This window comes from Paroedura picta, chromosome 7 (genome assembly GCF_049243985.1).
Source record: "Paroedura picta isolate Pp20150507F chromosome 7, Ppicta_v3.0, whole genome shotgun sequence".
Taxonomy (NCBI): domain Eukaryota; kingdom Metazoa; phylum Chordata; class Lepidosauria; order Squamata; family Gekkonidae; genus Paroedura; species Paroedura picta.
Window position 1 is genome coordinate 26655206 of NC_135375.1, and position 15897 is coordinate 26671102.

General features: G+C 43.9%; 1 protein-coding gene across 1 annotated transcript in view; it reads left to right on the plus strand.

The window, feature by feature from the left end:
* IL31RA (interleukin 31 receptor A) overlaps nt 1–15897 on the plus strand; it is a 31427-nt gene that overhangs the window by 8689 nt on the left and 6841 nt on the right. Inside the window, exons 5-12 of the mRNA XM_077347143.1 lie at nt 122–297; nt 4060–4193; nt 4974–5136; nt 10173–10255; nt 11958–12180; nt 13568–13750; nt 14381–14482; nt 15714–15866. Coding sequence (XP_077203258.1) covers nt 122–297; nt 4060–4193; nt 4974–5136; nt 10173–10255; nt 11958–12180; nt 13568–13750; nt 14381–14482; nt 15714–15866 — 1217 coding nt within the window. The remainder of the gene's footprint in view (nt 1–121; nt 298–4059; nt 4194–4973; nt 5137–10172; nt 10256–11957; nt 12181–13567; nt 13751–14380; nt 14483–15713; nt 15867–15897) is intronic.

Genomic DNA, 15897 nt, shown 5'->3' on the forward strand with positions numbered 1-15897 from the left:
TATTCATCCTGCATTGTTCTTTTCTGTTGAATCTAGAAGAAGCTTTACAGAACAACATTTTAAATTTCTTGAGCATTTTTATCCCATAGATGATGTTTATTAATGTACTCTTTTTCAACAGAGACCCAAAATTAAACAGTTTTTTATTTAATCACACCTGGAGAAGCAAGAATGGTTCAAGATCTCCTTATTTCCAAACTGGCGCATTCCATCCTGAATTTTGTATCCAGTTGAAGTTAGAAAATCCCTTGGGGAAAGCAGAGTCACAGTGTGTTCTCCAAAAACCACAGGACATACGTGAGTTATGAAATAAGTTACTTCAAATAGTGACATAAGAAACAGACAGAATTTGTACACTTCAACAGATAAACTCTATGTAGACCTTTTGTAACAGAAGAACTTCAGCAAGATTTCTGGTCGTAGTAAAAGGCCAAAATCATAAGTGCACAGTTATCAGCTGACTTTCTCCTCTTCCTCAATCAGTGTGCATTTGCTTTACTTATGATAAATTAAAAAAATATATACAAAATTAATTAAATCCCACCCATTCAAGAAACCCTTACAAGGGCCTTCAGGTAACCCTAGGGTTCCAAAAAACCCTGGTTGAGAAAGCCAGTGTTAGAGTTACATTTAGGAAAGGACATGAAATGAATAAATATTATTTTGCATTATTTTTCAAGAAAAATGCATAAAAATATAGATTCATATTAGGATAAATTTGGGGGTTAGGGTAAATTAAGGTATGGTTCGGATTGGGGAGGTGTTAAGGCTAGGGAAGAGTTAGAGTCCTGGTTATGGAAGGCCATGAAATTAATAAGTATAAATATTTCTTTACATTATTTTATGTGTATAAAATATGGATTTATATTAGCATACATTTTGAGGTTAGAGTTAGCTTACTCATGGTTCAGGTTGGGGAGTGGTTATGTTTAGAGGGAGTGTTAGGGCCAGGGAAGAGTTAGTCTTGTTTACAAAAGGCCATGAAATGAATAAATAGTTCTTTAGATTATTATCCATGTAAAGATATGTAAAAAAAATTATGGCTTCACATTGGGATTAATTTTAGGGTTTACATGCAACAAATTATGGATTTAAGGCGAAGGTTCAGGTTGGGGAGTGGTTAGGTTTAGGGCTACATTTATTTTACATTTTAAAATTATGGGTACATATTGGGGTTAATTTTAGGGTTAGGGTTACAGTTAGCTTACTCATGGTTGGGGAGTGGTTAGGTTTAGAGGGAACGTTAGGACCAGGGAAGAGTTTGAGACATAGACCGTTTATGCCCTAGAGGTTTCATGCTGGGCTCCAGGCTGGAGTTTTAGTCGTGGCAGGTTGCTCCACCTCTTCCTGCACCCACATGAGGGAGCATTTGACCTGGTGCACCTCATCCACTCCCTATCTGTGCTCCTGATAAGGGGGTGGGGCAGTGAAGTTCCCAGTGCATAAACGGTCATAGTGAGGAAAAGCCATAGGATAGATAAACATTTCTTTACAATATTTTTCTTGTAAAATATGTAAAAACTATGGGTTCATATTAGGGTATATTTGGGGGCTAGGGTTAGCTTATGAAACCCTGGTTGAGAAAGCCTGCATTAATTGCTACTAGCCATGATGACTAAAAAGAACCTTTGTGTCCACTAAACCTCTGAACACTAGTGCTAGTAAGCAACGTTAGGGGAAGCCCTGGGCTCTGTTGTATTCCTGGTACTTCCTGCTGTTATAGAATCATAGAGTTGGAAGGGGCCATACAGGCCATCTAGTCCAGCCCCCTGCTCAACGCAGGATCAGTCCAAAGCATCCTGTTCTTTGGCTGGCTAATGGTACCCGGAATATCTGCTTCTCTGATTTCCAGGACGGTAGGGAAACTGTATCACATACAGCAGGATAGCTGGGACTTTTCCCCCATCCTCCCCAAACTAGACTGGTGGAGGCATCTCAAGGAAGAAGAGACAAACACGCCACTCCACACCAAAAGGAGGAGGGAAGGAAATTAGATGGCATGGTTTGCAAAAATCTGTAACTCTGTAGCCATGTCCTTTCATCATGGCCTTAATGACCTGCTACCAGTTCTTCTTATAACAAAAAGTCACTTATGCTCAACCACCTCTCAGAAAAGATAAACAGATGGTCACTGCTTTTAAAAGCTGAGACACTTCATCTCTCCGAGCAATACATTCTGAGCATGTTGGGGTATGTAGCTCTAAGACTATGGCCAATGCAACTGTTTTCCAGCATCATGCATGACTCATGATCCATATCTTCTAGAGGTACTGGTTAGGATAGAAGACTTACCTTTGACTCATGCAGAGCCACTAACTGGATCTGCCCTTCCACCTTTATGAAGCATGATTCCCCTGCTGTCAGAGCCAGAACATATGCATCCTTTGACAGTGCAGGGCTCAAGGTTGTCTTCTCCTAAATGTACTCTCTCCCGGATAAGTCAGTCCAACTTTGTTTCAATAAAATCGGGGTCCAGTAGCACCTTTAAGACAAACAAAAGATTTATTCAAGGCGTGAGCTGTCGAGTGCAAGCACTCTTCATCAGCACTCGAAAGCTCACGCCTTGAATAAATCTTTGTTGGTCTTAAAGGTGCTACTGGATTCTGATTTTATTGTGCTACTTCAGACCAACACGGCTACTTATTTGAATCCAACTTTGTTACAGTTGTTCAGACCAAGTTATAGATAAGCAGAATCGTAAGAGACCAAAAGAGTATTGCTTTGGAGCATCCCAAAACTTTCTAGTTCGTATGTATCAGTGTGATGAAGAAGTAAAGCAGGTTGAGCAATTGGAGCAGCATCTTGGAGGGAACAGCTCTAGGAGTTTCCAAGTTGATGTAAGAATGCACTGATGACCTTTAAAAAACAAACAAAAACAACAGCAAAAAACAAGAAAGGGTAAGCAATTTGGTTTTGATCAGTTTCAAAATCTGAGGGTTTAACCACAGACTCACTGTGGTATTTTCTCCTGTATGCTTTGATGAAGAAATTGCTCAACTCTAGCCTGACTTGGAGTCTACAGGAAAGACAGGGACAGTAACAGTTGAAGTTATCTGCTTGCTGCATTCACTTGGTTTGGCATTAGTCAGTGGAGAGCCAGTGTTTTGCAATATTTATTTATTTGGTGTGTGGCATGTGTAGTATAGCCTGGAGATCCAGGGACTGTCTGGCAGCCAGTCAGGGGACATTTGGAGGTGGCTTGCCTTTGCCTGTCTCTGCGACATCTCTCTTCCTTGGAGGAGCTCCTACCCAAATCCTTGTAGATCTCCCTGCCAAATACTAGCCAGGGTCATCCCTGTTTAGCTTCCAGGAAGTGACAGGATTGGGTTTCCTGTGCTATCCAGGTCAGGACTAGTTCTTGCAGTGTGAACAAGGGAATTTGTGTGTGACAAAACTGGCCCAAACCATTTCCTGACCACATAGTTCACCCTTTTTGTTGGTGTAAGGTTACTTTTGTGCTAGGTGGATGAGACATCTTCCACTGGATTCTCCAGTGGTTCTTGAGATTTCACACTAAGGATCCTAGGCCTTCCTCCTCTACCTGCTCCCTACCTAAACAGCATTTCCTGTTGCACCTATGATTAGTGCAGGGATTCCCAACCAGGGGTCCAGGAACCCCTGGGAGTCTGTGGAAGCTCTGGAGAAGGACCACAGCCAATCTCCTCCTGCCTTAATGGACTCTGCTACAAGCTAGGCAGCTGGCCACTTCCATTACTCCTCCTCCTCCCTTCCAAGAGTGAGTGAGTTCTCTCGTGGGTCTGTGCCTGGTGGGAGGGGTTGGAACTGGCATTGGAACTCCCATCTTAAACAGCCTCCTGTCTCCCTCCTTCAGTCCTCCTTGAATGCGGGAGGTGATATCACTTTCAGTGACATGTCACTTTTGGGGGAGGGGCATGGTGGGGAGGCGTGGCCTGCTGACATAACTTCCTGGGCTCCTCAAAGCCTGAAAAATTATTTCAGGAGCTCCTCCATGGTCAAAAGGTTGGAAAAGGCTGGATTAGCAGACCCAGCATGTTGCTTATTATTAGAAGGCGTGAGAGCTTTGTTTTTCTGTTCCAGTGATGCTTCAACCAACTCCTGTTAAAGTAGAAACAATTCCAGGGAGGAAGAAAATGCTAAGAGTTTCCTGGAAAAGAAATATGAAAGAAAATACGTGTCGGATTCGATACAGAAACATGAAGCAAAACGATTCTGTGAGTCTTAATTACGTGGCATTTTTCTAGACTTTGTAATCTAGTTTCTGTAGGTCAATTCTGTGTTAAAGTATAATGCAAAATGCTGATTTTTCTGCCTGGGAAATGTCAAATAATCTTGTTTACCCCCTGCTTGCTGCCTTAGTACTTTAGCTAGGTAAGCTAGCAACGGAGGGAAGAAACCACAAGCAAAGTTTAATGCCTGCCTTGCCCAGAGAGTAGCTTTGCTGAGCATTGCCTTGACATGTGCAGAGTGCAATAAAAAACCTATAGCAGTTAATTGGGGTTTTTTTTTGGGGGGGTGCTTATTCAGTGTGGAGAAGGGAATAGGGCAGATGGGAATTCAGGCCATCCACAAGCATTAGTATCCGTTTGGACACTGTTCTTCAGCACATTTGTTCTTCCGTGCACTTTATGAAATCCCCAGATAATTATGAGCATTTTGCCAATGTGATACTACAACAACTTCTATGACAATATATTGGAAGAGCAACCACTGATGAAGATAAAACAGAAAGCAGGTCACTTAATGTAGGATCCCGTTTTGGTTGACTCTTTATGTTTGACCATTTAGACTTTATGTTATAACCTTTTCACTTATAAGCATAGAGAAGACTACTGTATCATTGTGCCTCGTGATTTCCTTCTTTCTTCTGAGTCCACATTGAGGAATCCACGGTTCTAAACTACCAATTGGAGACTGGCATCCCTACTCATTCACATAAGTAACATTTTTGTTGTTTATTAAAGCAGAAATAATGTTCTTTTCTCCACTTTTAGAAAGAAGCCTACAAGTTCAAAGAAGTTTCTAAGCAAAATAGTTCAGATCTTGTCAATCTACGGAGTTCTACGGAATACGCAGTCGCCATTCAATGCATTCCTAATGGATCAAGATTCTGGAGTGAGTGGAGCAGTGAGGAGATTGGAGCAACAGAGGAAGAAGGCAAGAGAGACACAACTGTTAGGATTTAAAATTAGCAGATGGGTTTTTTTTTCTCAGTTGAATTTAATCCAGGCTAACACTGGGTTTTATCATGTACATCCCCAACCTTTTTATCACAGGGGACCAGTCAAATCAAATCCAATGTATTTTAATACAACACTGCGGCCAGATAAAACAGATACAGGGGACCAGTCAACGCTTGACAATTTTACTGAGGCCCGGGTGGTGGTGGTGGTCTTTTGCCGAGGGATGTTGCTGCCGCCGCCTGAGCCCCTGTTCCACTTGCTTTTCCGCCGGCGCCCCTGACTTCCCGCCGCCCACTGGGGGCGCTGCCAGCAGCAGCTGCACAGTGCCATGCCGAGGGGGAGCCCCAGCCATGGCAGCCACTGGAGAGCACCAAAGGTGAGCCAGCGGCAGAGTGGCAGGGCAGCCTCCGAGGCAGCAGCCGGTGAGGAGGACGAGGAGGAGCCATGCCCCAGTACCGACTGATCCATGGACCAGTACCGGTCTCTGGACTGGGGGTTGGGGACCGCTGTACATGAAAAAGTTTGTAAAAACAATAGCTTTCATAGCATTCCTGTATACCACATTATAATTAACTGAATTAGCTGTCGGGAAAGAGCATTGAATAGGATATTTTGTTTGTATGGTAAAAATAGGGGGAAATGGACAGGCTGCAGCAGTGGGGGAGACCCAATAAACCCAAAGGGTTTTAGAACAGAACAAACCTATTACAAGAAGGTATATAATCATATTGACAGAGTTATGTGTTGATACATGAAATGAAAATATAAAATATGAACTCCAAACGCAAGCTTAAGGTCTTGGTAAGTACTTTTAAGGCCATATGAGGTTTGGGTCCAGCGTACCTGAGAGATGGTCTCTCTGCCTATAGCCCCCAAAGAGTGCTACACTCAGCCAATACCAACTGGCCCCCTGGCCCCAAGGAAGCACATCTGGCCTTGACCAGGGACAGGCCGTTCTCTATCCTGGCCCCAACTCAGTGGAACGAGCTCCCAGAGGAGATCTGGGCCCTGACCAAGCTATCACAGTTCTGCAGGGCCTGCAAAATAGAGCTCTTCCGCCAGGCATTTGGTCGAGGCCAGTGACAACATCTACTGGGCCCTCACTCCTTCCTAACTAGACAAGCACACTCTATGAGATTGCGGATGGAATGTCAACTAAACATGTTACATCATGTTACGATTGTTGATGTTAAGATTACCGATACGGTAACCAAACCTATCTGTACAGTTAGTCATCTAACGTTTTCTGTAAAGCGCCCTGAGCCACAAGGGAGGGCATAATATAAATAGAAATAAATAAAGGGAAAAGTTACAGTATGTACAAAACATAAAAACATGGGATAGGAAAGGGGAATCACTGAGGAAATGCCAAATGAAACAAACAAAGGGAGAATTTGGCAGTTGAGTTCTTAAGCAGGTTTCCAGAATTCTCCAGGTGCCTAAAAAGAGATATGTTGGGAATTTGCTGTGGCTTTAATATTTTTAGCGTAAGAGTACCCAGCTTGCTGGGGGGTAAACGGTAATGACTGGGGAAGGCAATGGCAAGGCTACCCTGTATTGAGTCTGCCATGAAAACGCTGGAGGGCGTCACCCCAAGGGTCAGACATGACTCGGTGCTTGCACAGGGGATACCTTTACCTTTACCTTTGACTTGGGTCATAAGTACTTCATGCTTTTAGAAGCAGCAGTGGCATAGTTGCAGCCGGGGTTGCCAGGTCCCCGGGGGAGGGGGGTAGAGTTGCCAGATCCAGGTTGGGAAACTCCTGGAGATTTGGGAATGGAATCTGTGCAGGGAAGGCAGTTGAGTTTCCAAGGTATTGCAAGCAAGGGTCATGCTCTGGGTGCCACTTGGTTGGGTGCAGAAGGACCCCCATGCTGCTCGGCCCTCACCTGCACCTACCTCCAGCAGCTCATCCTTGTCTACAACGCCAGTGAGCACCAGTTGGGGGACGGTGGGCCCACAGGCACTCCAGAAGTGGTGGGAGTTGCTCCCGACTTGCGGCCACCATTGGGAAGCTGGCGCTCCAGTGTGCCTGGCACAGGGCTGGCAGGCCAATGCAGGAATGTGCCCTGCCCATGCCTGAGGGAAAGGGAGAACTGGGGACTAGTCTCCTTCATGCCAGGCCTGTCTGGACCTCCTTCCCCACAAGAATTGTGGACTCATACAAAAGAGAGAGAAGAGTGGCGCATTCCCCCAAGAATTAGAAGTGAAACATGCCCTGCTCTCATATCAACAAGCCCCGCCCACCTCCCCCAGGGACCCAGTAGAGTAGATAAGCCACTGTGGACAGGACTCTCAGTGGGATACAATGCCACAGAGGCCATCCTCTAAAGCAGGGGTAGTCAAACTGCGGCCCTCCAGATGTCCATGGACTACAATTCCCATGAGCGTTTGCTGGCAGGGGCTCATGGGAAATGTAGTCCATGGACATCTGGAGGGCCACAGTTTGACTACCCCTGCTCTAAAGCATCCATTTTCTCTGAGAGCAATTATGTGCATAGCCAAGAGATAAACTGGAATTCTGGGAGATCCCCAGCTCCCACCTGGAGACAGGCATTTTGAGTACTATACTACCTCATACTGGTTCTTAATAGTTTTAAGCAGATTTTAGAAAAAGCTAGAGCCAATTAGAATGTCTGCAGAAGTCGCAGCTAAAAGAGTGATAGGTTTGCTTTTACCGTCTAATAAAAGAGGTAATGTCTCCATATGATCTATACTTTGGAGCAAAGGAGGAATTAAAAGATTTCTAGGCTCAGAAAAATGATTGCATTAAAAGGTTGCATCATACGTGGTGGCTGCTTGCATCACACTGGTATATTCTATCAGATTATGGTTGCTTAAGTGACCTCTCTTGAAGCACTTTAGCTGGTAGGGCATTAAGGCACACTTATGGTGATGGATGGTCAAATCCAAGCAGTAATTGGGGAGCTAATCCAGTGGAAGAGCGTCAACAAACTGAGTGAAGCAAACCCATCATACCGTACAGATCGTACTGTTATAATCATACTTAAATAGACGTTTCTTAATCATTCTTACGGTTTCCTGCCTGGTAACTGAAAAAAGGGAAATCAAGGAAAAATTGAGGAACTGTATTTGTTGCTCGACAAGTCTGTCCTATGCAGTTTTCTGCACAAGAGCACACCATCACATTGGCATTCTTGAAGAATCCAACAATGCAAAACTTTCTGCAAAGAATTTTGTCTCCTCAGGAGTAGAGATGAATTATCCTGCTGTTTCTAAATTCTCCTTTACAGCAATATGGCTCTTCCTCTGGATCTTAACTTACCATTTTCCAGTGAGGAATTCCCAGATTCAAGTTTGCTTCCCGCCCCACTGCTATTTTGGTTTGTCATTGTCACGTGTTCATCCCGACTACCGCTCTCTTGCCCGCCTCAGGTTGTCCCCTGAGCAATCCGATTATTTAAGTGTAATGTTGATTATGTTACAACACTCCGCCCTATAATATAGCAACATAATAACATGGGGGCAAAACAGGCAGTGAGGTTTCATGTAGCTTTCTCTGTGCAATTACCCATCCATGAAGTTCCTTTCCTACATCCCCCCCTTTCTTGAGGGGGGTAAGTTCTGATGACATGCATTTGTATTGTTTCTTCATTCCCCCCGCCTTTTCGCTTCACTTCTGTTCCCCTATAGGTTTATAGTTCTTGGTGTTCTTCCATTTTTAAAAACGATGCTATGATGTTATAACGTTACTGCATATGTGAAGAAAGGAGATTTTGTCACTGACAAATTACACGAGGAGACATTTAGCATACTTCGTAATTACTGGATTGGTGTATCCAGTTCAACAATCACCAGGAGGAGCGGGGGACAGTTGAAATGGCAGGCAACGATGCTTTTCCCCAGGATACAGCCAGTCTTTCTTTACTAAGTTCTAGTGTTATAACCCCACTGCAGAAGCAAAAAAGGAAGTTCCATTGCTGAAACAAAAGAAAAAAGAAAAAAAGAGGTTTCATTGTTGTCATTGAGGATATATTTAGCATGTTTCATTAGTATATCCAGTTTGATGATCACCAGCCATATTCATAGTTAGCGACTAAGGAGGAGTGGGGGTCCTTTGAAATGTTCCCTGATATACAGCCTTTTTTTAGTGTTATGATTTTATAATATCACTGCACATGAACCCCAAAAAAGGAAAAAGGGTGTTTTGTCACTGACAAAGTTCATGACCACAGGGCCGCGCAACCCCATTTCAAAGGAAAAGGATTGGATACAAATTCAAGGAGAAAAAAACTGGCCAAAATAAATGCCATTTTGCAGACCAGCAGCTGGGGATTCAACTCGCTTGGAAACCACAGCAACACTGAGGTGTGGAAAAGGTCCCAGCGGGAGACATCGGAGTCCTCTCTGACTGCATAAGAGTCCTTTCTGACTCAGCCGCAGTAACCCTCTTGGATGTTGGAATGTATAATTTTTGTACCCTGCTTTTTACTTTGCAAAGGAGTCTCAGAGCACCTTACAATCCCTTCCTCAGGCACCTTGTGAGGCAGGTGGGACTGACAGAGCTCTATGAGAACTGCTCTGTGAGAGCAGCCCTAAAAGAACTGTGATTGGCCCAAGGTCACCCAGCTGGCTGCATGAAGAGTGGGAAATCCAACCCAGTTCTCCAGCATGGTGTAGTGGTTAGGAGCAGCGGCTTCTAATCTGGTGAGCTAGGATCGATTCCCTACTCCTCCACGTGCAGCCAGCTAGGTGGCCTTGGAGAGTGACAGTCCTGATAATGTTGTTCTGACTGAGCAGTCTTGTCAGCAGTTCTCTCAGCCTCACCTACCTCACAGGGTGGCCATTGTGGGGAGAAGAAGGGAAGGTGATTGTAGGCCAGTTAGAGACTCCTTCGGACAGTGAAAAGCGGGGTATAAAACCCTCCTCCTCTCTTAATCACTACACCACCCTGGCATCCCTAGTTACCGCCACTTTGACAGGGCATTAGAAGAAGGTGGCCCATGTTTTTCATCTTTATTTCCCCTCCCACCCTCTTTTATTAATAGCTCCCTCAAAAGAAGTTGACCTGTGGAGAGTACTTGAAAAATGTCAGCCAACTGGATCCCGACAGGTTCGTCTTCTCTGGAAGGTAAACATGCCATTTTAAAAACTTAATTTCTATTGGTTTAGCATTCAAATGCAAATTTTGGCTGCTTTATTTCATAGTAGCTTTGCCTCAGTATTATTTATTGAAGAATTGGTATTGTTATGTTGGAAATTCACTGGGCTGCAAAAGCCAAACCCCATAATCTCTGGATGGATATTGTGTTGCCCTTGCACTTCATGTTGGGCAAGGCTCTGCTTTTGACAGCACGTGGGCTGAATATTTACAGCACTATAGAGCAGGGGTAAGTCAAACTTCAGCCTTCCAGATGTCCATGGACTACAATTCCCATGAGCCCCTGCCAGCAAACGCTGGCAGGGGCTCATGGGAATTGTAGTCCATGGACATCTGGAGGGCCGCAGTTGGACTACCCCTGGTATAGAACTACCTTGGTGCAGTGGTTACATGTGGCAGTTTCTAATCCGTTGAGCTGGGTTTGATTCCCCACTCCTCCTCCACATGCAGCCAGCTCAACGACTTTGGGCCAGCCACAGCCCTGATAGTGCTGTTCTCACAGAGCAGTCTTTCTCAGAACTCTCTCAGCCTTACTGCTTTGTAAGCCGCATTGAGACTCCTTTGGGTAGTGAAAAGAGGAATATAAAACCGAACTCATCTTCTCTAATCTGGAGAACTGGATTTCATTCCCCTCTCTTCCACATGTAGCCAGCTGGGTAACCTTGGGCTAATCACAGTTCTCTCAAGCTGTTCACGCATATCAGAGCTCTCTCAGCCTCACCTACTTACAGGTTGCCTGTTCTGGGGATAAGAAGGGGAGACAATTGTAAGCCACTTTGAGACTCCTTTGGGCAGTGAAAAGCAGGGTATAAAAACCAACTCTTCTTTTTCTTCTTCATCTTTCAAAGAAAAAAAAAACTGTTCCTATAACCTATTTTTCCAGAGGGGTGACAGAAACATGGGAAGCATGTGTTTGTCAGAGGTGGGACACATATAGGCTGCACTAGTTCATGCTGTTACCTGAGAATTCCGTCTTTCTCTGAAGGTGGATATTGTGGGAAATTTTCCAGACAAACTTGCTCCATACCTGGGTTTCCAGATCCTCATCCTAGCACTGTAACTACTATACCACAATAAAATCAGAATCCAGTAGCACCTTTAAGACCAACTAAGATTTATTCAGGGCGTGAGCTTTTGAGTGCAAGCACTCTTTGTCAGACTGTGAACTCCTTACATGATAGGGAGTGCTTGCACTCGAAAGCTCACGCCTTGAATAAATCTTTGTTGGTGTTAAAGGTGCTACTGGACTCTGATTTCATTGTGCTACTTCAGACGAACACGGCTACCCACTTGAATCTACTACCCCACAGATCATTCCATTAGTAGGAGAATCACCATGAATGGAGAAATCGGCAATACTGGAAGGCAGGATTCTGCTGCCCCACCCAAAAAATACCATGAGAAATTTAATGATGTGATTATTACAATGATAACATGGTGGGAGTAAAAGGGGACTGGAAACTGGGTCATGTCTAGAATCATAGAGTTGGAAGGGACCATACTGTCCACCTAGTCCAACCCCCTGCTCAACGCATCCTAAAACCTGTGGGACATCTGTCATTTTGAAGTCAAGCAACTGAAGAAATGCTTGTACGTATGTACTCTGACTTTTTTCTATTAAGCTAATCCTCTTTAATTGCTACCATGTGCTTTTTGTTTGCTTTTGTAACAGCAACTTACAGGGGATGAATCTTCAGGAACAATAAAAGGTTACAGAATAAAGTGTTTCACCCGAAGCAGCCATCCTCTGGTTTGTGCAAATTACACGACTGACATGTCATTTACTGTCCAGTTAATGGAACATGCCTATGTGGTCAGTGTGATCGCTCATAACTCAGCAGGAGATTCCCCCGAGGCTGTTTTGAAAATTCCCTCATGTGCTGAAGAAAGCAAGGGTAAGTTTATGTGTTCAATATGCACCCCTTTCATCTAGTACAATAGGCCCCATGCCATCTGCAGATTTGTGACGTGCGGTTTCCTTGAGTTACAGCCTCCAAATTGAGCACATGACCCAGTCTCCAGTCCCACCATGTTATCATTGTAATAATCACATCATTAAATCTCTCATGGTATTTTCTGGGTGGGGCAGCAGAATCCTGCCTCCCAGTACTGCCGGTTTCTCCATTCATGGTGATTCTCCTACTAACGGAAAGGTCTGTGGGATAGTTGTTACTTTGTGGTGGAATAAGCGTCTTTTCTAGATGTGAACGTGGAAGTACAATGCTTTGTTCCAGTTTAAAACAAACAAACAAATGCCAGTTATACTGTGGTAGTACTTATTGGCAAAAGAACCTCATGACAGATATTGACGCTTAACTTCACAATTCCCTAAAGACTCCCTCTATCCTAAGCTCATGGTTAGTGGCAGCATATCATATGAGAAAGAGAGAGTCAGTTGAGTAAATAAGCAAGAATATAAATAGTCAAGTCAGTAGCCTTGCCAGTCTCCAGGTGGTGCCTGGAGATCTCCTGGAATTATAGCTGGTCTCGAAATGACAGAAATTCGTTTCACCTGGAGAATATGGGTGCTTTGGAAGGTGTTCTGTATGGAATTATACCCTGCCGAGGTCCCCCCTTCCCCAAACGTCACTACCTTCAAGCTGCCCCCTAAAATCTCCAGGTGTTTTCCAACCCAGTGTTGGTAACCTTCTTAGCCCTGGGCCCAACAATCCTTGCCTCACGTGAGTTACCATATATGGTCATTTCAGCCCCCCTCCCCCTCCCAAAATGTCCAAAATGATGGTTCTGGAGGGGTTGTCCAGGTTGGCGTGTCCACAGCTGTACTTCCCAACCATATTATTTTTCATGTAGACCATATTCTGTAAACCCAACCATATTCTGCATGATCATGCCACTTCTGGGGTTTCTCAAAGCCTGAAGAATGTTTCAGGGGGGTTGTCAATGGTAAAAAAGTTGAGAAAGGCTGGGTTAAACAGCCACCCTCCGCTCCCAATTTCTGTGACAGAAAGCCTCAATGTCCCTCTCTTTACAAAGGAACTCCTGTTATGTTGTTTGAACCTCTTTAATTGCACATTTTTAAAATAATAAATAAAGCAGACCAAGCTGCTCCTATTCCATCTGATCATGTCTTCTGCTACCCTGTAGAAGAAAACTACCTAACTTTTCTTTAACAAAGGTTTAAAAATTGGAATATAATTTTCAGGCTCTTCCTGCCTTTCCATGTAAATCTCAAGAATTTGATTAGTCTCAAGTTTAGGATGCTGGCATCTGTTGAAATCAACACTCATGGTATTGTTTCCGTTTGCCAATTATTGCTCTCAGATCATCCAAGGGTTGTGATGCTGAACGCTTCTGCTGTAAATGAACAAATGGTAGTGGAATGGGAAACCTCAGATCCAGATATACACAACTATGTTGTAGAATGGTATGATCTGTCAGATACGGATCCATATGAAAGATCATGGCAGTACGTAAGGAATACCACCAGATGGACATTTAATAAAGGTACGTTTTGATTCTTGGTAATCCTTACTTGTCCAGAGTATTTCCATCATTGCACAATCCCTTTCCAGGGTGACAAGAGGAAGCAGGATTTGACCAACCAAGGCGGGGGGGGGGGGGGTAGAAGCAGTTTTTCCTATCTAGGACAGTTAGACTCCATAGCAAGATGTTTTCCAGGATTAAACAGGGGTTTTACTTGAAGAAGAAGAGTTGGTTCTTATATGCCACTTTTCTCTACCCGAAGGAGTCTCAAAGTGGCTTACAATTGCATTCCCTTTCCTCTCCCCACAACAGACACCCTGTGAGGTGGTTGAAGCTGAGAGAGCCCTAATATCACTGCTAGAACAGCTTTATCAGTGTTGTGGCGAGCCCAAGGTTACCCAACGGGTTGCATGTGGAGGAGTGCAGAATCGAACCCAGCTCGCCAGATTAGAAGTCCGTACTCCTAACCACCACACCAAGCTTGGCTTAGCACCAGAGTGGTGTGCAAAACTGAAGGTCCAGATGGAATGCAGTTTTGTTGTGTCTTTCTTTGCTATACGGATACCTAATGTGTATGTATAATGTGTTTGGGTATGCAACATGCAACGCTGAAAGAGCCATAATCATCTGTGTCGGCTTTGTTCTTTCCAGGAGCTTTCAGACAATATAGATGTTACAACATCTTGGTGTACCCTGTGTATAAAGATGAAATAAAAGCTCCACGTTCCATACAGACCTACTTTAAGCAAGGGCGTATGTATAACTTATGACTGCCTATGTCCTGAAATGAATTTGTTCTGCTGATAGTACCTGCACAGACTCAGGAGGATTTGCAGAGAGAGCATCTCATGTCTTCCTGCATCACCCTTCCCGCTTCCTCTTTGTCTCCCACTGGCTGCTCTACTCTCCCTCATTCTTTCTCCCTGGCACCTTCCACCCTTCTTCTACCCACCTCCCTCTCTTTTGCTGGTCTCCTCTCTTCACCTTCTGTTTTTTCTCTCTCCTTTTCCTGCTGCTGCTCTCCTGTTTTCTTTCTTTTTTTTCACTCTCTTCTGCCTCTGTCAGAAAGGGAAGCTTAAGAGGCTCATTGCTGTGGCTGCCTAGCAACCCCCCAAATTGCCACTATCTCAGTACATAGTCTTATGAACTCTCTTTGGGTGTTCCACTTTTCAAGCTTCAGACATTGTTTCTATTACTTTTGGGGAGGGAGGGGAACTGCGTAACATTTTAATTTGAGTTTTCTTTCCCTGCAAACCTAGATTTGCAAAGCTTCCCGTTCCCAATTTTTGTTCAGATCAATTTTGTGTATTTTCTAATATGAAATCTAGGTCCTGGTTAAAACTTAGATATAATGATGACATGGTTAGGCACTTAATGATCAGGGAGCAGCTGTGATACAGATATTTATGCTTAACCCTTTATATATGTGACTTCCATGTTTCTATGATCCCTCCTGCTGCTTCTCCCAGAAAGAAGGGGGGGAAAGGCCGCACCAATTGGAACAAAGAAACAAAGAAAAAACTATGCTGCAGTGGGAAGAAAAAAATTATTCCAAAGATCAGTACCCTCCATGTATTGTGCCAAGGTTCCTTGGGGGGGTCTATAAAATATAAACACACTAGTGCTCCCACTAAACCAGCACATATACATGTGTACAAAAGGCAGTAAAAGTGGTTGTGGTCAAACAAGCCCAGATAGAATTGCTGTTTGCTTCACCTGAGTAGGTGCGTAATTAATTGTAGTACTTAGCTTGCCTTTGAAAACAAATACTGTCCTAAAAGGCACAGTTTTCTTTCTTAAAACTGAAGATAGTACTTGGTAAGATTTTAGCACAGTGATAGATCTGCTGGCTTGGGTTGTTTGGAACTACAAGTTTGACTAGTGAAATATCAGCCAAGCGTTTAGCACCACTGCTTAGTAAAGGGGCCTGTATAAATAAATTCAAGTTTTGAAATGTTTTCTAATGTGTGTGTACTTGATTTAGGTCCTTCAGATGGCCCCATTGCAGAAGTAGGTAATGCAGAAGTAGGTAAAAATGAGGCTACCATAAAGTGGAAGGAGATTGAAAAAGGAAAAGCCAATGGTGATATTATTAACTACACCATATTCTACAGACCGGAAGGTGGGAAAGAGATAGGTATGTATACACAGGTAAAGCAGAATATACA